The 22646-nt window shown below is 36.3% G+C and overlaps 2 protein-coding genes and 1 long non-coding RNA gene across 4 annotated transcripts; all 3 read left to right on the forward strand.

The window, feature by feature from the left end:
* The first annotated feature begins 204 nt into the window (after nucleotides 1-204).
* LOC122134243 lies at nucleotides 205-1040 on the forward strand. The gene is made up of 3 exons (XR_006158244.1): nucleotides 205-344; nucleotides 445-620; nucleotides 1022-1040. It is a non-coding gene; the product is annotated as an uncharacterized LOC122134243 (long non-coding RNA).
* Nucleotides 1041-3976: 2936 nt separating this feature from the next.
* Nucleotides 3977-5915, forward strand: LOC122141916 (peptidyl-prolyl cis-trans isomerase FKBP1A-like). Its single transcript, XM_042750640.1, has 4 exons — nucleotides 3977-4237; nucleotides 4366-4413; nucleotides 5426-5538; nucleotides 5664-5915. The coding sequence occupies exons 1-4, from the start codon at nucleotides 4201-4203 to the stop codon at nucleotides 5790-5792; spliced, it is 327 nt and encodes a 108-aa protein (XP_042606574.1). The 5' UTR covers nucleotides 3977-4200; the 3' UTR covers nucleotides 5793-5915.
* A 1997-nt stretch (nucleotides 5916-7912) lies between these two features.
* On the forward strand, nucleotides 7913-22456 carry LOC109048705 (syntenin-1). 2 transcript variants are annotated; one of them, XM_019066362.2, is made up of 9 exons: nucleotides 7913-8068; nucleotides 13529-13580; nucleotides 14287-14383; nucleotides 17446-17546; nucleotides 18991-19149; nucleotides 19368-19543; nucleotides 20410-20581; nucleotides 20700-20791; nucleotides 21738-22456. In XM_019066362.2, the coding sequence occupies exons 2-9, from the start codon at nucleotides 13530-13532 to the stop codon at nucleotides 21790-21792; spliced, it is 903 nt and encodes a 300-aa protein (XP_018921907.1). In that variant the 5' UTR covers nucleotides 7913-8068; nucleotide 13529; the 3' UTR covers nucleotides 21793-22456. The 2 variants fall into 2 exon arrangements, with proteins under 2 accessions (XP_018921907.1, XP_042607320.1); XM_042751386.1 differs by lacking the exon at nucleotides 7913-8068 and adding an exon at nucleotides 8245-8267.
* The last annotated feature ends 190 nt before the right edge of the window (nucleotides 22457-22646 follow it).

The following is a 22646-nucleotide window of genomic DNA, read 5'->3' on the forward strand; positions in this document are numbered from 1 at the left end:
TGCACGATTTAAACAAATCGAGGGAATGCAATAGTAATTCGATGGAACGCAATAGTAATCATGTGCACGTTTTTAGTACATTGAGGGGAACTAATTCTAGTCAATCGCGCGCACAGTTTATTTATGTCATCATGCGCATGTCATGTCATGTCGGGGCGTTCCGTATATACGGTGAATAACCAAGTTGTTTATTTATTCAGGTCAATGTTGCCTGATGTAGTGGATGACTTTAAAGTCAAGAACCCATCATGCCAGGATCTAGAACCATTGTTCTACTCCTGCTATGTTTTCTTCAACAAACTCGGAGGAGGCATGTCTGTTGGAGTCTCTACTTTGGTATTATAGTAAGAGCTTCCTCCAATCAGATTTTCACATCTGTGCACCACATCTTTTTTTGGATCCCATTACAGCTTCCTGTGATGTTCTCCTTCCCTAACTCTTCAGTTTTGCAGGATACAAGCCTGGTGCTTGTAAACACAATCCAGAGGTCATATACTCGCTGCGGGTGCTCTTTGCTCCTGTGCCAATCTGCCTGCTGCTCATCAGCTTGGTGGTCTTTTGTTCTATCCCATCAATGAAGAGCGGCGACAGAGTATCCAAGAGGCATTAAGGAAAGCAGGGTATGTGTTTCTGTCTGTTTACTTAGAAGATTGAAAGTCGGCGCCCTGAAGGTGTTTATTCAGCTCAGTCACGTGACATTAATGCATTCTACAGAATTTAAAAAAGATAATGGGACAGAAGATAATGCTCACATAAAAAAAGAGTGTGCTGTTATTTTCTTTGTTTTGTTTATTTCTGGTCTGTCACCACAACTTCCTTTATTACAGAAGCAACTTCTTATACACTAAAGGCTAAAATTCATTTTACTTCTTCTATGAAAATTAAAGTATAGGTGTATTATGTTTCAGAGATGTCTTCATGTTCTCACACTGTGTGTTTCTGTTTTGCATGAAATGCTTGACAAGTTGCAATAGCTGTATTAACTATTCCATCACTGTGTGTTATCTTGTTGTACACACAGGACAGAGACCGGCTTGAAAGGAGAAGAAGAACTAAGCCTGAAGTAATGAGTGGCTTTCACTACTTTTGTAACTGCTGAAACTGTTGATCATCAGAACATGCTCTGTTTTCACATCAGAGTAAATACTTTTTTATCGTGCATTGTGAATATTTTTTAATCCTGCTCCAGGGGGCCCCAACCTTATTTAGGAGTCTCACTAATCATACACACTTTTTTAGGTCAGAGAGATCTCTGCTAATGAGCTGAATCTCTACTAAAGAGATGAATAAAAATCAAAAACCTGCATTGCTGTGGGACCCTCAGGACTAGAATTGAGAAATATTAGTGCACTTAAAAGTGCAGTGTGTAATTTCTGCACCATTACAGACAGATAATCCTGCCTCAAACCCATATTAAGATGATGTTGCTGTGTCAAAAGTGTTTCTATCAACCAATGAATAAATGGCTTACTGATAACTGTTTCTGCATATTACAGTTTTTTAAAAATTGGTTACACACTAATGCTGTCCACACGAAGCCATTTGGACAAAATGCCAATATGATACAAAATTTTTGCATATAGAGCTAAATGCGTTTCCATGTGGACTGGGCCTAAAGGTTGTAGACTACTTAAAGGTGCAGTAGGTGATTGTCTTCAGAAACATTTATTATGCTGGTTTAAAGTCTCTTCTCATCCCAATAGCAATCATCAGAAAACAAGTTAAGGGTTCTAAAATGTATTTATCTGTATTTATATATTCTGTGGAAGGCATAGGACCAAGAAATGTTCGTCCAATCAAAATGCTTGGTCCAAGCGTTTTAATTGACTTTCCTACCTGCCTGTCAATGTATGTATTATCATACCTCTGCGCCCCGGTACACGCAGACAGGGATACGTCATCAGCGTGTTTAAGCACACTGTGCAGACAAATTGAGAATGGCAGACAAATATCAACAACCCAATCTTCCTTCCTGAAATTGTAGTACTTTTAAAGTTTTTTCACTGGTGAATGACACATGATGTAGCCCAGCGGTTCCCAATTCCTGTCTATGTAGCCCAGCGGTTCCCAATTCCTGTCTTCGCAGAGCCTTTTCCTTCAGGGGGCGTGGCTTAGTTTGTTCGCTTTCAGTGCTATCAGGCTAAAGTTAGCATTTTTTCCAAGATCTCCTACTGCACCATCCTAAGCCACAATCATCAGACCAAGTCTGCAAAAATGCTTTATTTATTTACATTATCTGTTCTTGTGTTAATTTTCGAAAAACTAAACTGCTATTTAAATGTCAAACTTTGTTTTTTTTTTTTTTTCAAAAACCAGAACCACACACCAAATCTGCGAAACCATAAACTAATTCTTGGTCTTTGACTGAGTTTTCAATTTTATAAAACACTTTTTGCAAATACAACACACAATTCTCTATGTAGCACACACAAATGTAACAGGAATTAATATTAAGGCAAAGGTGTTTGCAAATGTTTACTTTGTAAATATATAGTCTACTGAAAATGCATCCAAGTCACCTTTTAGTATCCAATTCTGTTGTGAAGCAGCTCTAAGCCAAGACTGTCTCAAGTAAGTTCAGTTCAAGAACTGTAAAGCTCAACAATTGTGTATATACAGTGACTTTTTGTACATACATGTACATGTGTGTGCTGTGACAAAACTCCTTTGCGCTCCAGTGCACACTTAACAATTAAAAGATACAAGATAGTGTTTAATATTTGTCATATCCACGTGTATTTGGGCATGTCTATATCTTTTTGTATGTGTGTACAGTTAATATGCAAAAATACATTGTTTTGTGAAAGTTAAAATAGTTTCGAAGAAAGTGTTTGCTTTCGCAGGAGATGCGTAAGTTACTGTTTTGCATGTCATGTGCATGTTTTGTGTATTAGTGTTTAGAGTAGTGGTCTCCAACCCTGCTCCTGGAGAGCTACCCGTCCTACATATTTCAGCTCCAACCCCAATCAAACACACCTGAACCAGCTAATCAAGGTGTTCAGGGCCACTTGATAATTACAGACAGGTGTGTTGGAGCAGGGTTGGATCTGAAGTCTGCAGGGACGGTAGCTCTCCAGGAGCAGGGTTGGAGATCCCTGGTTTAGAGAAAAGAGCCACTGTAAGCTAGAGAAAAGAGCTTCAGAAATTGTAAGCAATTTTAAAAACTTGGAGATAGTATTATAACGTTGAAAGCATACACACAGCTAGTCTAAGTGTTTGTAACAGCACTTTTTTCCACAATGGTAATGACGATAATGAAGTAAAAGTTTATGAATAAAAAGCAACGTGTAAATACGAGCATGTGCATGGTCTTCTGTTGTGCATTGCGCCCCCTTGTGGCAGTTTAACATGTGTTGGGTGACTTGTGCTGTTCGTGGAGGGGGCGTGGGTCCGTGGGAGGTGGATCCGTGCTACTCCAGCAAGCAGAGTTGCCAAGTCCGCGTATTATACGCGAATTTGGGCTTTTTTTTTTTTTTTTTTTGTAAAGTTGCAAGAAAAAATGGGTTGTGGTTTTTGGGGCTTATTTAAAAAAATATAGTTAGTTGCTCGTTAGGGAAATCTGACAAGCAACTTCGTTATTCTCATATGCACTGATTTAAACTCAGTCTGCTTTCAGTTAATATTTGCTCCTCCCTCTCATTGGAGAAAAATCACGTTCAAAAAGAAGGTAAAAAGTGATGAACCTCAAACCAAGTGATGATTATTTATTGGTAATAAATAATTGATAATAATATTGATTATAATAAATCATAAAAACAATACTGGGCTTGTTTTGGGCTTGTTTTTTGAAGCAGCGGTGCTTATATCTTGCGAGAGTTGGCAGCAGTGCCAGTCAGTCACCCACATTACAGCACTTCAGTTGAAATGAGTGTTGAGAGCATGTTATGTAACTTTACAATGAGCTGGAGGCTGGGGGATTCATCTTTCTTTAATTTTTTGTATGTACAAAATAGCATTTAAAAGTAGTTATTTGCTTTTTTAAACAATAGGCTAATTGTATTTTTCGCTCACTGGGCATAACAAAGGAGACGGGTGACATTTGTCATTAGCAGGATCTATGTTAAATTAGGACCCTCTCCCCGTTTTCTCGCTGCGGTCATGTGACCCGACAGCATCGCTCCTCTCCGCCCGCAAACAGCTGTGAGCGAGACAGTGTGCAGCAGGGCTCTTCAGAAACATACAGCACACGAGCGGGACAATATGGGAGTGGAGATCGAGACCATAACCCCCGGAGATGGTAAAATCACCCTAATGCAGCTTCTATCACGTAAAGTATCGTATTATTTGTTAAGATGCGTGCGTTTAACAGCATTATATTATTGCTCTGTCTCCTGCTCCCCGTTTGTCCTCGCGCTGTTTTTACAGGGAGGACTTTCCCCAAAAAAGGACAGACATGTGTGGTGCATTATGTTGGTGAGTTAAATTTCAGATGTTCTTTTGGTGGGTGTATTGATGTTGTATTTTTGTGAACGAATATGAATTTTTTTTTTTTTTTTTTATGTGGAAATGTATAATTACTGACTAAATTTAGAGAAAAAAGATTAATGCATATTTCCAAACCATCCGTGTTAAAATGACATCTATATGAAGAGTGGGAGTGCTGTAAAGATACAGTACAATATACAGAGGAAGACAAATAAAGCCGTTATGCATTATTAGTTGTGTGTTGTTTGCACGCACTGGCATTTGTCCGCAGACATGATCCTCATCTGACAGCTGAGACTGAACAGATTTTACAGACACTCGTGTGATTCAGTCTTTGTTGGATAGCGAGGCTGGCGGCGTCGAATAGATGGATTATCACTGTCTGGACTGAGTCGACCCCTGGGATGATGTGATTAGCTTTTAATCGTTCAAATTAACCAAGAAATCCTATTCTGCCAAGTAAATTATTTGATGATTAAATAGGTAACTAAAGTTTTCACACTCATCTGAATCGTTATACAGTTGACATACTGCCTGCCATCTTGCATACGCTGCTTGTACTTTATGCAGCATTGATATTCAACATTGTGGCAAAAAAGCCCACATTTCTGTCATTTTGAACTCTGCATTACATTCTCATGACTCTTACTCGATTCTCTTTTTTGTTGTTGTTGTTGAATTTTTCTGCATCTTTCTTGTTTCTGATTTTTAAATCATGTTTCTCTGAATAAATGGGACTGATTCCTGCTTTGTGTTGAAGAGTGGATCAGTGACTATTTTCTGCTTGTGTTTATGTTCATATGTTACTGTATTTTTGCCATGTTCTTGAAAGAGGTACATGTTTCATATCCTGATAATTTACTGCTATTAAACATTGGTTAGAGAGTATGAAGATATTCTTGCTGGTGGAGAAGAATAATAATGTAGTAGATTTTTTTTCTGCTGTTATATCATTTTTTGGTTTTTCTGCCCTTCTTTCCTTTTCCTCTTAAATCTTCAGGCTCTCTGACAGATGGACGGAAGTTTGACTCTTCCCGTGACCGTGACAAGCCATTTAAGTTCAAGATTGGTAAACAGGAAGTGATCCGTGGCTGGGAGGAAGGTATTGCGCAGGTATGTGATGGTGTTTTGTCCACTCAGAAAATCATATGTAGCACTTTTCAATCCAGTCCACCTACAGGACTGATATTTCAATGAAAAAAAATCCCATAATTCATGCTGATATTTGTGTCTTTTAGATGAGTGTGGGCCAACGTGCAAAGCTGACCTGTTCACCTGATTTTGCCTACGGTAATAAAGGCCATCCTGGGATTATTCCCCCAAATGCGACCCTCATCTTCGATGTGGAGCTTCTCAGTTTGGAGTGATTTAATGCATTAACAATGCCTTTTGTTAATTTTTTGATTACATTATTAATGTTTCAAGTGTCAAAAGGTTTAGTCTTAACATTAGAACCTTGATTAAATCAATTTTCTCTTTATGTCAGGCCATATTTTAGTCATTCTTCTCAGAACCAGCTTTATTCAGCATCCCATCCCACACCTTTGGCCACATTAGGCCTATGTAAAGATCTTTTATCAGAGTCCTCCAACATTTTATCTTTTGCTTTAGTCACATTACATCAGAAATAATTATTTAGCTCCTTTAATTTAAATCCAACATTCTTCCTGTCTAATTGATACAATATCACCAAAAACCTTGCAATGTCCTTAATCCTGAACTTGAACCCTTGAAGGAACCCTTTAGACTTCTCTTCTCTTTTTCTTACACTGTGATTGTTGTTGGCTTGAGACCAAGTACAAACTTGTTAAAGAATCGGCGACTTTATCCCTGAATAATAATTCATAAATATAAAAAATAAATATATCTTAAAGATCTTATGTTTGGAATATAAACATTTGCATATTTATTGCATTGTTATGCTTTAGATTTAATAACTACATCAATTACATTTAATGCTTTTTAACATAAAGTACGTAATTTTCAGTCAGTATTGAATTGTAAGGTTTGAACAGGTTCGCTGGTTTAAATTAGTACAAAGAAGAAAAATCTTGAACAATCCTTGTGCCTCCTAGTGTGTTTGACACCTGCCAGAATACCACTGGTTTTGTATATTTACAAAGTGACCATATCAACTGAAAAAGTGCCATCATATTACCTGAAATCAAACTTTATGTTACACCAGGCTGATTAATACAAATAATGAAGTATGTAGTGATAACAGCTATTTCTGTCAGTTTGGTGAGCAAAATGTTTTTATATATTTGTTTGTTTAGTTTTGCTGTATTTTATTAACATGCAGCTATTTGGAAATGTTTTAAATGTGTTTGCTTTGTTCTGTGTTTGACTAGGTCGTGTAGTTGAGTAGGTGGCGCATTTGGGGCCGCAATGGATGCATGCCATTCCTATTGCTTAAAGATTTTGTGATCATGTTTCACTGTTCATTGTCTCATCAAATCTCAAAGCCAACCATTAACTTGCTAATCAGTATCTATAATTGATGGGCACTTTCTGTTCTCATTGAGAATTTGTTTCATTGATGGACAAAGATGTCTGAAAAACAAAATAAGGGGGCGTGGCTTCCTAGCACATCGTGACCTACACTAGTGTGACACACACTACTTGCCATTCATGTATACATTTTGATGCTAAATTATTTGCAGCTATTCATGGATGTTAATGTAGATTGCGCCGCCTAGACAATTGATGTGAATTGGATGGAGATACAGTGACAGTGCTCTTTTGAATTGACATGAAAATTATTTTTAATTTAATAGAAATCTGTAGATGTGAAGTGGATGCTGGCGATTTCTGTGATTACAACTCAAGCATTGTATGTATGTATTTATTTTTTATTTATGTGATGTGTTTTTTTTTTTTTTGTTTTATTGAAGATAATATAATTATTATGTTGTGCTATGAAGTGCTTTTACATGCTTTGGAAAATTTGTGACATTTCAGATTAGTACTTCACTGTTTTATGTCCACTAGTACTCCTATTTGTTCTTTTATTGGTACTTCTAATAAAATAAATGAAAGCTGAAGAGCAGAATACATTTAAATTTCATGGAAGCAGATTTAGAATGAGATCCAACTGTAGGGCAGCAATTAATTTACAGCAGATATATGGTTCAGCAATTAGCTCATTACGGAACCTCTTATAGCAATAACACATAAATCAGAATAAAAGCAAACCATACAAATGATTGTAGTCATTTAATGTAGTTACTGAACTAAATCTGATATATTGGTAGAACTGATAACTTGGTATTCCAGCACTTCCATTAAGAAAAAATAACTGATCCCAGATCGGTGTAGTGATTTTACAGTATTAACAACAACTGGATTCTGGAGTTATTGTTACCATGGTAGTTTTTGGCAGTCAGAGTGACTGTGCTTAAGTTTATGAGTGATAAAAGTATAAACAGAAGTTTCAAGCCCAGCCTCCTACATGAATGAGGTAGCAGGAAGTGAACTGAGCTACTAAACCACAGAAATATGCACGCACGTACTTTCTCTGGATCACCTCCCCTCTGTTCACTTCGCTGCACAAGCCCAAAGAGGAAAAGACTCCCGGTTACTGAGCTCGGCTTGTTTACATTCACCCCATTTCTCGAGAAGTCAGTCGTTAGAACGCAGAAAGGTAAGTTAAGACGCGACGCTCTTTAATGTAAACGTTGTTATTTTAATGATCGTCAAAGTGATTTTATTCAGTCAGGTATGTGGGACATGCTGGCTAACCGAAGCTAAACTTAAACAGGCTGCTGCTAACACAGACACACGAAGAACAAAGACGTGCTGGTGTCTAACGTTACTCCGCTGAGCTCTTCATTCAGTTACATGTATTGTATTTTTGTTTTTAAGAATATTTTGTATCGTATCACCTGGTCATTATTTTTTTAGGAGAAAGAAATATAACTTTATTCGTGTAATTAGCTCGGTTGTGCGGTTGCTAACAGAGTTGGCGTGACTAGCTCGAGCGCTTAACACAACACAAACACAGTCTGTATCAGTCAGACTGATTTTATATCGTGGTAATTATGCTCAGTTTAAGGTGACAGTGGATAAAACCTCAGTTCAGTTTTTAAAACGGATGACAGCTGCGTGCTTTTATCGCCTCAGTACAGGCATTGGGTGATTTGGAGCAGAAGTTAAATGTTCATATAGACATAACGTTACATTGTTCTGCAGTGAATCACATGACGATGTCGGGGTTATATTTAGATATTTGCCACGTAACATTCAACAGCTTTATGCGTTTTCGTATTTGACGTATTAAATGGGATTAATCCCAAGATGTGTCACGGATATGAAACCTGGTTCTGTTTTGTTTCTTCAGAAGCAGTTTTTACTTTCGGTTATTCCTGTTCAGTCAGTACATAAAGGAAGGAACTGAATTATTGATGACGGAATAGCGGAAAATAAACGAACAAACAAAGGCATAGATGAGTGATGCTGAATAAAGGCTATAACCTAGTTTTTTTTTTTTTTTTTTTGGTTTAAGGGACTTTCCCATGTGATGACATCAGTCAGCTGCCTAGAATAATCTACATCATTTCATCGTTGACGTTGACGTCACGAGGAGATTAAGAAAGGGCTTGTAGTCTTAATAACATGTTTAAGTAATTTATTTCATGACAGTGGCATTATGGTTTACCAAATGCTATGGATAGGATATTTGCACATGGATCTTTTGCTGGACTCAGTCAATAGAGTTACAGAGTGTTGCCATGGGAGAGTCGTTTATTATGCTCAGCACTCATTCAGTCTGCCTGAAAATTACCAAAGGCCCCTCACCCACTCAACCGGAAAGGCTTTATTTGCTGGCTTTGTACCTAACTGGAGTTTGCACTAAAGATTTTTTTCTGCGTTTGCACTGAAAGTAGACCATATTTAGTCAAAGATGTCATCTAAACATAAATAATTCTGCTGCTTCTGCATCTTCGTGTGATTTTCTACGATTTACACTAAGGTTTAGATAAAGATAGGGTTGTTATAGTTTACAATTATGTAATTATTTGTTTTCAGTTTAGTTTAGAAAACTAAAAGGATTTGTGTTCACTTTATTACGTATGAATTAATTTTAGAGTCATGAAAATGTAGTATAGTTTCTGTTTCTTCATTATTTTACATATGTTTATATTACATTTTTTTTTATTCATGTTTCAGTTTTTGTTCAAGTTGGCATGAAATGATAATTCCGCCTAGGCCTATAGAATTTCGAAATCTTTGTTATTGATCTTATTGTGAATCATCAATGCATATTTCATAACTAATGCAGGACAAAAACCCAGCCCTTCATTTTGTTCTAATTCAATCATTTGTTTCTCTGGGTTGTACGTCATAATATAGAAGAGAAAAATCTGTAACTACTTCATTGCGACTTTAACACTGATAACAGGTGTTGACCTCAGATGACTTAGAGCCTCAGTGATGAGATTCCCAATCGTTCTGCTTTATTTATGATGCACTTTGTGCCCAGTTGATTCACTTAATTTCATGCGGTTAGCTGAACTAGATACAATAGAGGCACACATGTCTGCGAGAAGATTACTCACTGTCTCCATTAGTCCACTATTTGGAGACATCTCTACTTTATTGGAGTGCTCTTGACGGGAAATAATGGCCCTTTAGTGTCACAGAGACATTTTTATGCCATGAGAAACAGTGTTTGCGTGGAAAGAACCTGTCAGATATATTTAGTGCTTGTTTTTGACATTGCGGTTGAAACGTCATCTGTGTTTGTGTGTGTGAGATGTTGAAAGGCAGTATGCATGAGCTGTTCTGTGTGCACTGGTGTGGGAGTTTATTCATGAGGATGTAGGCGAGAGTTCTCTTCCTTTTCCTGTGTTATGGTCATGTCTGTCTGTGAGTGTTTCACAGATGTGTGTGATAAGTGAACGTGTAGGAGCGTGTAGCTTGAGTCTTAAATCTGATGTTATGGAATAAGCAGCTCCAGAGTCTCTTTAATCTGGTGATAAACCTGTATGTTCCTACATGCATTAAAGACTTGAATAAGTCTCCAGGCTGTTTGTTCAGTTTCAGTTGCTGGCTATGTTCCAATCAGGCCGATTCTCACCAAATAGTTCCCGTTTCTCATTGGAGTGTAGTTCCTAACCAGTGATCTCCTAACTATCTCCATTAGTATGTGGGATGTCTCTTCAGGGAAGTGAGGCGATGTGCCGTTTCTCTCATTTGCCACCATTCAACTATGTCTCCCTAAATTTGTTTTCCTGTAACTTGATGTTTCTTGGTAGAAATTAGTATTTTGAAGACCTATGCCTGTATCTCCTGTAGGGCAGTGTATATGTTTACAGGCTTGTCTTTTGTATTTGTGATGCCGTCATGTTACATGTTTAAGGTTTCATGATGCGTTTATGCTTAGATGCTCCAGGCTTTTCTCGTTGAGCAGGGTTTCTGTCATTTCCTGAATCTGGTGTTGGTTTCTGTTGTCGTGACATTTACTGTGATCTACAGGCAGTGGTTTATTGGCTAAAATGCACAATACGTCATGTGATCTCAGTCATATGATTGTGACTAATGCCAGCATCAGTCAGTCATGTGCTTGTATTATATCTCTTGCTGGTCTTTCCTCTATAGAGGAACCTATAGTAACTTTCCTCTACTATAGTAACCTATACTTCTCATATTTTCCATTCCTTGTCTTCCTTTCTTTCTTTAAGCACTTTTAATTTTTTGGCTTACTCTGTCCGCCTCTCCCTTTCCCATCCCCTTTCCAGTAATGGATGTATTCCCAGGAAAGCACTTAACTTCTCATTGCTCTTCCACTGTAAGATGAAGAGCACAGTCAGGCGGTGTTTAATGTTTTATTTTGTTTAGATTTGAAATAGTTAGAGCTTTGGCTCTGTAGTAATGATTTCTGGTGGGATGTTATTAGTTAAATGTGGAGTTGGTGCTCATGTCTTGCCCTGAGCACTTTGTTAATCATGAACTTTAGTCTCTATTATGTGCTTTTCATTGTATAATATCAATTGGGAGTGTTCAGCTTATGATGAATATCTCTGAAATGTGTCTTGTGTATCTATGGTAGTGATGTATATCATTGGATGTTTGTTGTTGTAATTATAATGTATACTCCGTTGCTATTGTAAACTCAAAATTGCATGGATTGAAGTATGTCTACGTATCTTTTGTGCTAATAGCTGGAGTCATGGAAGTGTTAAAACTGCACGTCAGATTGTTCATGCGTATCTTTAGAATGCATATCATCTTTAGAATGTTCAGTGCTGGATTCAGCAATGCTAAAATGGGTGAATAACTTTGTATCCAAATTTATTTTTGATGGAAATATATTGATATTATATAATTTACATATTTAATATAACACAAATGCAATACATAATATAAATAAATATTATTGCTGTCAAACCTATTAATCGCATCCAAAATACATTTTTATCTACATAATATATCTGTGTGTACTGTGTATATTTATTATAAATACACACACATAGAGTATATATTTTACAAATATTTACATGTAAATATTTATATTAATATAATTGATATTATATAGAAATATTTTAAATGTATAAACAACATTTTTCTTAAATATATACATGCATGGGTGTGTATTCATATATACATACACATACTATGTAAACAAACTTTTATTTTGGATGCGATTAATCACGATTAATCATTTGACAGCACTAATAAATACACAATAAATAATAATATTAATTGCTGTATTTCAATAATGCTAAAATGGATTAACTATCTGTGCTACTTTATTACTGACTGAATGCTGTTATTATGAAGCTGCTGCTGCTGTTGTTGTTGTTAAATATAAAATGTAATGCAAATATAATAATAATAATAATAATAATAATGCTTGACTTATGCAGTGCTAGAATGGATGAATATTTATGCAACTTTATGGTTGACTGAAACTTGTTGATGTAATTGATCAAATATAATACAAATATATCATATTATGCAAAATGTAAATAAATAAAAAATATAAAATTATAATAGTATTAATTGTCCACAGACAAAATGTTTGTAACAATCAACAAACAAACAAACAAACAGATAAAATAGCAATAAAATTACACATAACATTTATCTTACATTATTAAATGTAAGCATTTATCCAGCGCAAATAACATTTCTTTGAATATACACATTTTATCAGTTAATGCATTTCCTGGGAATCAAACCAGGGGTGTAGCCATCATTTCCGAATTGAGGAGGGTACAAATGTAATACTAGTTTTTTTCTGACTTTTGTCAAATTGACAGGTTTTATTTCTCTTATCTCTTACTTTTAATTGGCTAAGAAATCAAACACACTGCTAGATCATATCCAGTAATTTGTATAATATTTGTCCTGTGTTTTCCTTATGACCCCTGTGTCCCCTGCATATTCTATACCCATGAATTAAACCCATGATCGCCGGTGTGACTAGCAACATGCTCTACGGATGAGCTATGGAGGCAAGAATTTTAACCAATGCAATCCCAGAGCTATTGCCTGGAGAGCTGTGAAACATGCGTTACCAAGTGGTAAAGAGTTTTATATATGCCCGTTCCTCTGTTGTGAAGTGATAGTTACTCCTCTATCTGAAATCAGGAGCAGCCACAGTTATTGTAGGAGTTATTATAATTTCTGGTGTTTTATCGATTTTGTTACATCAGTGAGGATGACTGTGCAGAAGACACAGATGGACTCATAGGCGGATCGGTTCACAACGTGAAAGCAACGCCACCACAGAGCTAATGCCTGGAGAGCTGTGACACATCCGTGTGTGTTTGTGTGATGGGGGTGTTTGAGAAATAATCAAATTCATGAAAGTGTCGGTCATGATGGAGCAGCCTGATAAATACACCATGTTTTTGTTCCTGAGTTGTCTTCTGTGTGCTCCTAATACACTCCCTCATCTGTCCCGTCTAATTAGTATAGGTTTCAATTCCCATGTGAGTCATGTGGTTGCTAGTCAGCTGAGAAACAAACTAAGGCAATATGGCTCTATATTATCTTGCTCCTAGTATTATTTCCTGTATTTCAACACTTTCAGCTGCACACTGCCTTGTTTTCTCCATTTTCATGCTGTGTCTGTTGTGTTTTTTTATTTTTCCAGGATGTCATTGTATCCCTCCCTAGAGGACCTTAAAGTGGACAAGGTCATTAGGGTGAGCAGAGTTTTACTTGTATACTGTTATAGTATCTTAAGGCTGCAAGATAATATTTAAACGAATTGCAGTTATTTTGCTAAAAAAATTATAATCATGATTATTAATCTGAATCTTTTTTCATTTGGGAAATTTCTTTTTACAGTTATTGTGCTTTCACATAAGCACAAATTAGGAAAATGTCAACTCTTACGCATGGTTTAGTGTACACTATCTAATTTCAAGTTTAATTATATTTATCATGTACATAAGCGTTTTCTCTACAGCACATGCATTGTAGCACAGAGTTTGCTTAAGTGCATTTATTCAGCAGCCACAATCACAAAAAAAATATAGTCAAGATGATTCATGTTTGGACATATCACAAATATCGCAGATGATTATGCTTACATATTCAAGAGAAGCAGAAATCATGGTCACGATTAAAATATGAATATCTGTGTGGCCATAGTATTTTATAGTTATTTTTGATTGATTTTATGTACTTTTGTAATTTTTTAATTAATTTTTATTTTGTTTAAAAAAACAAATCTAAATGGTTTTCAATTATATTTCAGTTTTAAATGGTTAAGTTGGTTAAGCTTTCTTGCTTGCAACATTTCTAGTTTGCTTCTCATCCAATAGGTTTGTTGTGTTTTTTTGTTTGTGATTTAAAAGAACTGTTATTGAAGTTAAGTGGATGTTCACATGTGGTTTGTTCCTCTAGGCACAATCCCAATTTGCCAATTCCACCTCCAGCACCCCAGCCATCACTCAGGGGGTTTACCAGCCACAGCCTGCCACACAGGGGATGCCAAGCTCAAGTGAGTCCCGGCCTCTGCCTGTCTGTCTTCCTTCACAGTCTGTCTTGCTTCTGTCTACCTTATCATGCCATTCTCTCTTTCATTTCTGAAGTGCTGAGTGAGAGCTGTTTTTATAGAGATGAAAGGCTTGCCAATGTTTCATGCCATCGTCAAACAAGAAATAAAGACATGCCTTAGAGAATCTGGGAGCAATCTCAGTGTAAAACAAGCGCTCAAGTTGAGGCCCTCTTATCCAGGCAGCACTGCCTTCCACCTTTGTGCTCTTATTGTGTCCCTGTGTGCGGCCTCTCAAGAAACTGCCAGGATATTACATAACTAGCTTGTTAAAAAAGGAGTTTTTTAAGTGGGGGTTCATATAGTACTGTAACTTGTGCTGAAACGATGGTCCCTGAAGCTCATGTTATTATAGCCTCAAAGCATCGGTCAATAGGGTGAAATTCTTTATAACAGTGTGATTGACATTCTCCTGTTATGTAGTCTAGATATCGTGCCCTTGGAATTATATGGTTCTATCTGAATTCCGAGTAGTTTTGAGATATTGAGCTTCAACATTTTTGCAGTCCATTCAACTGTGTAGATAGATATATTTTTGTGTTGGATTTTTATCTGTTTTAGGATCCTTTAAAGGTGTCATGAACTGCCTTTGTTTTTATTTTGTACTAATCTCTGAGGTTCACATTATTTAATGTTATCAAGATTTTTACATCAAAGAAAACACAATTTAGTAGTAATAAGCTATTTTCTGTCCTGTTTTTAACCCCACCGCGCTACAGAACGCTCTGTTTAAATATGTTTGGCGGATTGTAGACTCAGAGGTAAATGCCCACTGCTATGATTGGCTAACAGCCAATATGTCTTTGCACTAATCATGAGCCTATTGGCGCCGACATGTCAATCTTCTTCTTCGGAGGCGGTGCTCATCTGCACTAATATATCATAGAATAGAACAGGGGTTGGCAACTAAGTTTGGCATCGGCCAAAAAAAAGAATGTAATTGTGCTTGTTTGGTGGGTTTGGTATTGTGCAATAATATTCGAACGTATATGTTCCATTCAAAGTGCATTGAAGTGTGTGAGACGTGAATTTAAATTGTATTTATTTACAGAGGTATATGATGTCACACTTGTCCGTGTGTGAAGACGTTGCGCAAATCCATGAATGAATGTTTTGAAGTGAGGTAAATTTGACAGATTTCCCCTGCTCAGGGAGTAGGGAGCAATGAACACTGTGTAGGGACCATGTCAGTGGGAACACAGTCCATGCACGGAGCTCACTTCTAACGAGCTGATTATCTGAATCAGGTGTGTTATCAATGAGAGACATGCAAAATATGCAGAGCCGGGCGGGTGCAAGGACTGGAATTGAGAACCTTCTGTTGTGTTGTTTATCTGAATAATGTGTTTTATCATTTAGAAGGACAGTCGTTAACAAAAAGCCACATTTGTGTCACGGTGTCTGGGTTTTACACTGGATAAATTAATAAAGCAGAGTAGTGACACATAACCTGGCAAGTATCTTCATTCACCAACTTGCAACACAGACCGCCTTGCTAAAACACACATGTGGGAGATGCGGAATGAATAAAAGTAATTCAAAAAATAAAAGATGACTTGAATAAGCCCATTAATGGCATGTTTGAGTCATGCTCTTAAGGAACCATGTTTTATTTCCTTTTTTCTTATTGTGAATAATAACCGTGTATCATTTTAAAGCCTAATTTATTGTAATAATTATTTGACGGAGCCTATGTTTACACAGAATTATTCCTTGGCACCTCACGTACTAAACTGCATTTTTAAAAATAGTTTTGCATGCTGGAGGTTCGCTATTATGTCGTGTGTAGAGCATAGACTGTATAAAAGGTGTAGAGTGATGTTAACATTTAAGCTAGCTGGTGAGGAAAAAAATGGCCCTGTTAAAGAGTCTAAAGGAGAAAGCTGACAGCGAAAATAGGGCATACAAAGAAGAATGGAAAGACAACTATGCGTTCATCCTACCTAGTTTTGTGAATGCAAAGCCGGTGTGTCTTATCTGTAACAAAGTTGTTTTCTTCTTCTGATTTTAATTTTACAACAAAGTTGTCGCTGTTGCAAAGAATATAATAGACTCTTTTGAATTTTTCAAATTAAAAAATTCAATTAATCTCAAAATAAAATATTACTGCAAAAACGTTGTAGTACTTTTATTTTGAAGGCAAAATCACTAAAGACGAAGTGATTGTGAGTAACGGTCACTGTCATGACAGATCTATTTCAGAACAGCCGCTATCAAAATAATCTGACAGCGGGCGCGGGCCAGATACTATAGCTGGGTTGCCTGTTGCCGACCTCTGGAGTAAAACATTACAGAAGCTGTGGTTTTGCGAGAGTGCCTTCAGTATAAGCTGTTTTTAGTTCTGAAATTTACAGGATGTTATTATAGTACAATGACCGCTTATGTCACAAGATCAAGGGAAATTTGATTTCTCAGTTCATGACCCCTTTAATACATAGAAAGTTCAAAAGAACAGCATTTATTTGAAATAGAAATCTTTTGTGACATTATACATGTTTTACTGTCACTTTTGATCCATGCTGAATAGAAGTAATCAAACTTTTGAACAATTATCATTTTACACACATATGTGCAATATTTCATTGTGTATATATAGCTCCACGTAGATGTATAAATGCATGTCTGGGTTTTTCCCACCATCATCAGGTCCAGTGTAGAAGTTTCGAGACGGACTGGTGTGCTAGTTTGTTTGTGTAGGAACATGTTTCATAGGCAGACATTTTCCTATCTGAGTGCTGGATAAAGCAGGAGGAAAAGAGGGGAGGACTGTAGTCATGACTCAACTCAGGAAATAATTACTGGATGGAAACATTCATTGCCGAATCTGAAACCAGCGACTGGCTGAGTGTCAATACTTGAACTCTCTGTTCTTCCCAGTTCTCTGTTTTTCTATGTTCTGCTTTTTTCACTTGATGCTTTCTTACAACACACTCAAACAAACTACATCACTATGCTGCTGTGTTAGCTATTAACTTTGTGTCATATGGATAATCTTTCTCTCCCTCCAGCTCTGTATCCCAATCTGGAGGAGCTGGGGGACTATATGGGCCTCAGTCTGAACAGCGATGAGGTCCAGAGAAACCTTGCACTGGTCCCGGTGGCTGACAATGTAAGTGATTGTCACTGAACACACCTGTTTATTTTTAGAGTTCAGTTCCCTCTAAGTATCGGCACTCATAAACAAATATTTAATATATGCAAACAATGACATTTCAGAGTCTCAAATGTTTTCCCTAGCAGTGCTGTTACTCTTTCCTGGTTTAGTTTGCGCTACAGTCTGCTTTTACATCTCTGTCACCGTTGCCTTGTACAATATTTTCTCTGTTAAAGCAGCCAAGAGTAACTGTGTAAGATTTGAAAAAGAGGAGGAGGCGGTGGTTGTGTATGTGCGTTAGCATCTGTGCTTTTGGGAGGTTTTTTTGTTTTGTTTTGGTTTATTTTTCTCTGAATAGTTTGAAATGGGCACAGGGTGTCTTATTCATTTCAGCATCATTCCTGGAAGCAGAGCTCAGAATGACTCATGCACCATAAGGCCTGTGTTGGAGTAATGCTAATGTAGGCTGCTTTCAGAGAGCATCTTAAAAAGATACTCGGTGTTCATAGTCCTGAACATTAGACCAGCATCTCCCTTTTTGCATCTGATTGTGTCAAGGCATGCATCTCCCTTTTTGCATCTGATTGTGTCAAGGATTAATAAGGCCCAAATACATCTTAATCAACAAAAACGACAAATGTATTAATCTTTTCACTGATACTGGATATCATTCAGCATTATCATTAATATTGTTAAAGTTACTTTATCTGTACTGTGGGTGAAAAACTGACTCGCCTTATAGCTCATTCTATTATCAATATCTTGTTTTGTTTCATAAAAATAAACATAAAAAAATTATTACAGCAATTTATTCACGTTAGACATTTGGTATCAGTTACAGTAAATGGTTTATATATATATATATATATATATATGTTAGACTATGTATATATGTATATGTAACATTATGTCTTTACTGTCACTTTTGATCTCTTTAATGTCCTTGCTGAATCAAAGTATTAATAAAAAAAAAACAAAAAAAAAAAAAAAACCTTTTTGACCCCAAACTTTTGAACAGTTGTGTAAATATACTGGTTAATGTTCAACTAATTTGAATTTTACACTCCTCTAATCGCTTCCTGTCACGGCTTCTACTGTCCTATCATGATAAAGGCATAAATGGAAATAAATAAAAATAATAATTTATTAAAATATTTAGAAATTAACATGAACCCATATTAACATTTCTAGTTAATATATTAAGTAACATTAAAATCAAAACCTTTATTGTAGTATTTAGTTGTTTCTTAGTTATCTTCTACTGACAACATATTTGTAGGTCATGAATTCTTAATAAGCTTTACAGCTTTGACAAGGCTACATCTAAATCTTTTAGAGTACCCACCGGTCAGAAAGTATTGCATTAGACCATTTGCATGGGCCACAGTTAACTTTTCATGTATGTGAACAATGCACTCACACGTATGATAATAAATAAAATTGTTCTCTTGCTTGGCAGCAAGTGGCAATGCCAAGTTCTGTGGGTGGCATGGTGCGGCCCGTGACCGGTGCAGACATTGGTATCAGAAGGGCTGAGATTCGCCCAGGTCTTCGGGAGGTCATCATCTGCAAAGACCAGGAAGGAAAGGTCGGGCTCCGACTCAAAGATATCGATAATGTGAGTAAAGCTCTTTGCATTAAACACTTCCTCAGAGTCATGATTAGTGTCATGTTTCATTGTTTTGAATGTGTAATTGGTATGTATGTTAATCTTTAATATGTTTTAGGGCAGCACACCCTCATTCTGAGCAGATGTGTCATTCTTATCATCACCAGCAGGAGGTGTTTGGTTGAGGTGTTATTATCTTTCATGTGTGTCATTTCCTCTTTCTGCAGGGAGTGTTTGTCCAGCTGGTGCAGGCGAACTCTCCTGCGGCGTTGGGTGGCCTGCGTTTTGGAGATCAGGTTCTGCAGATCAATGGGCAGAACGTTGCTGGCTGGAGCTCAGATAAAGCCCACAAAGCTCTGAAGGCAGCAGCTGAACAGCGCATCGAGCTCATTGTCCGTGACAGGTCAGTCATTTCTATCTATACAGTATAAACATACATTACTGTTCAAAGGTTTGGGTTTGATAAGATTTTTTTTTTTTCGCCTCATGCTTGCTAAGTCTGATAGAATATAGTAATAATAAACTATTTTATATTTGGAAATATTTTCAAATTTAATTTATTCCTGTGATGCAAAGCTGAATTTTCAGCATCGTTACTCAAGTGTTCAGTGTCACATGATCCTTCAGAAATCATTCTAATCTGCTGATTTGCCGCTCAAAAACATTTCTTATTATTGTCAGTGTTGAAAACAGTTGTGCTGCTTAATATTTTTGTTGAAACCATGACTTTTCAGGATACTTTAATGAATGGGAAGTTAAGAAAAATAAGAAATTTAAATCTTTTGTAATGTCACTTTTACTGCCACTTTTGATAAATGAATACATCCTTGCTGATAATAATAATAATAATAAAACAATAAATAAATTAATGATAATAATACAAATAATAATACACCCACATTAACAAAATATTTTGAATATTGTCATAAGTTGTAATTTGTAGTGAATGGATTTTTTTTTTGGTTCTTTGCTGCCTCCTGGTGGTTATTTATTATAGTTGCAGTATTTGTTGAGTTCAGTTACTGTAAAGCACTTACAAGCAGTAGGCTAAACATTTTAAATGCCGTTTTAATAATATAGCCACCGAACATTATATTTTGGCATGAGACATGAATCACTTGGCCTTACTGTCATTAAAGTTAGATACAATGTCTTGATCACACAAAAATGGGGGTCAAGTCAAAATATTTTTTCTGTGGTAATCATAAATATAATTACACAGATGGTGCCAAAAAGGCTTATCTTATATTTATATATTTTATGTTCCAGACCATTCCAGCGCACAATCACAATGCATAAGGACAGCTCTGGCCACGTGGGCTTCATCTTCAAATCCGGACGCATCACATCTCTAGTGAAAGATGGTTCTGCTGCCCGCAACGGTCTGCTCACTGATCACTTCATCTGTGAGATCAACGGCCAGAACGTCATTGGACTCAAGGTGAGAGGGGTCACGGTAGTGTTTTCAGGATATGCCTTTAAATCTGCTGTCAAAGCCACAAGCCAATAAAAAACATTCTGAGATTTGTGGAGTAAATTGTTTTGTTTTCTGTCTACAGGACACTCAGATTAAGGACATCCTGACTACATCTCCCACTGCCATGACCATCACCATCATGCCTAAGTTTATCTACGAACACATGATTAAAAAGTGAGATCCAGCTTTCTTTTATACTCATAAGTGATAATACACATTTTTTGCCATCAATGCATTAACTCTGTAAAGCCTAAAAAATAATAGTCAGACAGTTTCTTTTTGAGTATCATATTTGATACAGATGTTTCATATAGTATAATATGGAGCTCACATTTATTCAGATACTCAAAATGAGCAAAAACATGAAATTTAGTGCAGATGCCGATATTTCTATGGCCAATGAGAAAGATGAAATTCTGGTAGCTTGTAATGTAAAGCAATGAGATCTTCATAACAGTATATAGCAGACTACTTTCACAAAATGCATAAAAATATCAGTTGTCACTCTGTATTTACCTATAATGTCTTGGCAAAATGATATTTAAATGCTTAGTTATATAATCAAAGCTTTGTCATTTTTATTATGGGGGAAAACATAATGTGATCCAATACGAGATGCACAAATAAACAATCCTCAAAAGCCTGATGCATCAGATGTGATGCATTAACTTTTCTAATAAAAAATGATGTATGAATAATTAAGTAAACTTAAGTTGCTTTAGTCCAGTAAGTGTTGAAATCTTGAAATATTTCTAACAATATAAAAGTTATTCTTGTTTATTTAAAACACACATGTACCAGGACCTGAAGGTGGATTGTTTTAGAATGCTACTAAAAGGCTTTTTACTTGTACAAATAAGTGTAAACTATTAGTCAGATGACAGACGGCATGTAGTAGATCGTGTACAACAAATTATTATACTTTACATTAATTACAGGAAAATCATAAATATTGTATAATTTCAAATTCTGTGCAAATTAATGACTTCTTAAAATGTATAGATGATACATTTACACTTTAAATGCAAGATTACAGTTTAATTCAGTAATTGAATGTGTATTGAATGTGTAAGACAGTTGTCATCTCCTGATCATGACAGCCATAATCTGTATTTTCCAGGATGTCAAGCGGCCTGCTGAGGTCATCCATGGATCACTCTGTGCCTGAGGTCTGAACACAGGACACCACGCACAGCCCCTTCCACAATGCCTACAATCTCTAGCCTTCCCATTGGAGCCTTCCACCACATGGGTCGTCTATCACTGATTGGATAAACCTCCTCAATCACATTCATTTATAACATGTAAAAATGGCCTTTTTTTTTTCTATTTCACTTGTTGGCTGTTATCGTTTTGCCTTGTAGTTCTTGATTCTGTCCTACACGTCATTGTTGCTATTGTTTAATTGTTGTCATATTACATGTTATATAATAATCCATTGTCATTATTGAGTATCATTATCTGATCGTTTTATTTTATCTGGCGGGCAAGGGGTTAAAAACTGAACCTGAGCTTCCGTTTTTAAGAGCATTAGCTTCCACACTCCACTTTTAAATTCTTCCCACTATGCACATACACTTTCTTTCTTTTTTTTCTTTTTATTGAACATCTATATTCCAAGACAGCTGTACTCTGCCAGAAGGAATCCTGGGCCAGAATTTGTAATGCAACAACTCATGTCTTATTGATTTTGAACTTGTTTTTAGGTGTTTAAACTTTTGATAATATTCTCTGTCATTATCCTGTAAATGTTAGTGTCTCTAAAAATTTATATACGAATGTAACCTCAAGACTGAAATTATTACAAAAATAAATAATCATCCTGGTGATACCAATGGATCTAAATGTAAATGTTCCATTTAACAAAAAAAAAAAAAAAGGTTTTTGAGATGCTCCACACATTATACCACATATAGAAATAAGATTTGTAACAAAGCATGAAAAAACTCCAAAAATAGTGAGAAGGCTTTGTTCACCATGCTGTTTAATATAGACCCTTTTACAGAGCAATGAGGGTCAAGAGCGATGT

This window comes from Cyprinus carpio, chromosome B23 (assembly GCF_018340385.1).
Source record: "Cyprinus carpio isolate SPL01 chromosome B23, ASM1834038v1, whole genome shotgun sequence".
Lineage (NCBI taxonomy): Eukaryota > Metazoa > Chordata > Actinopteri > Cypriniformes > Cyprinidae > Cyprinus > Cyprinus carpio.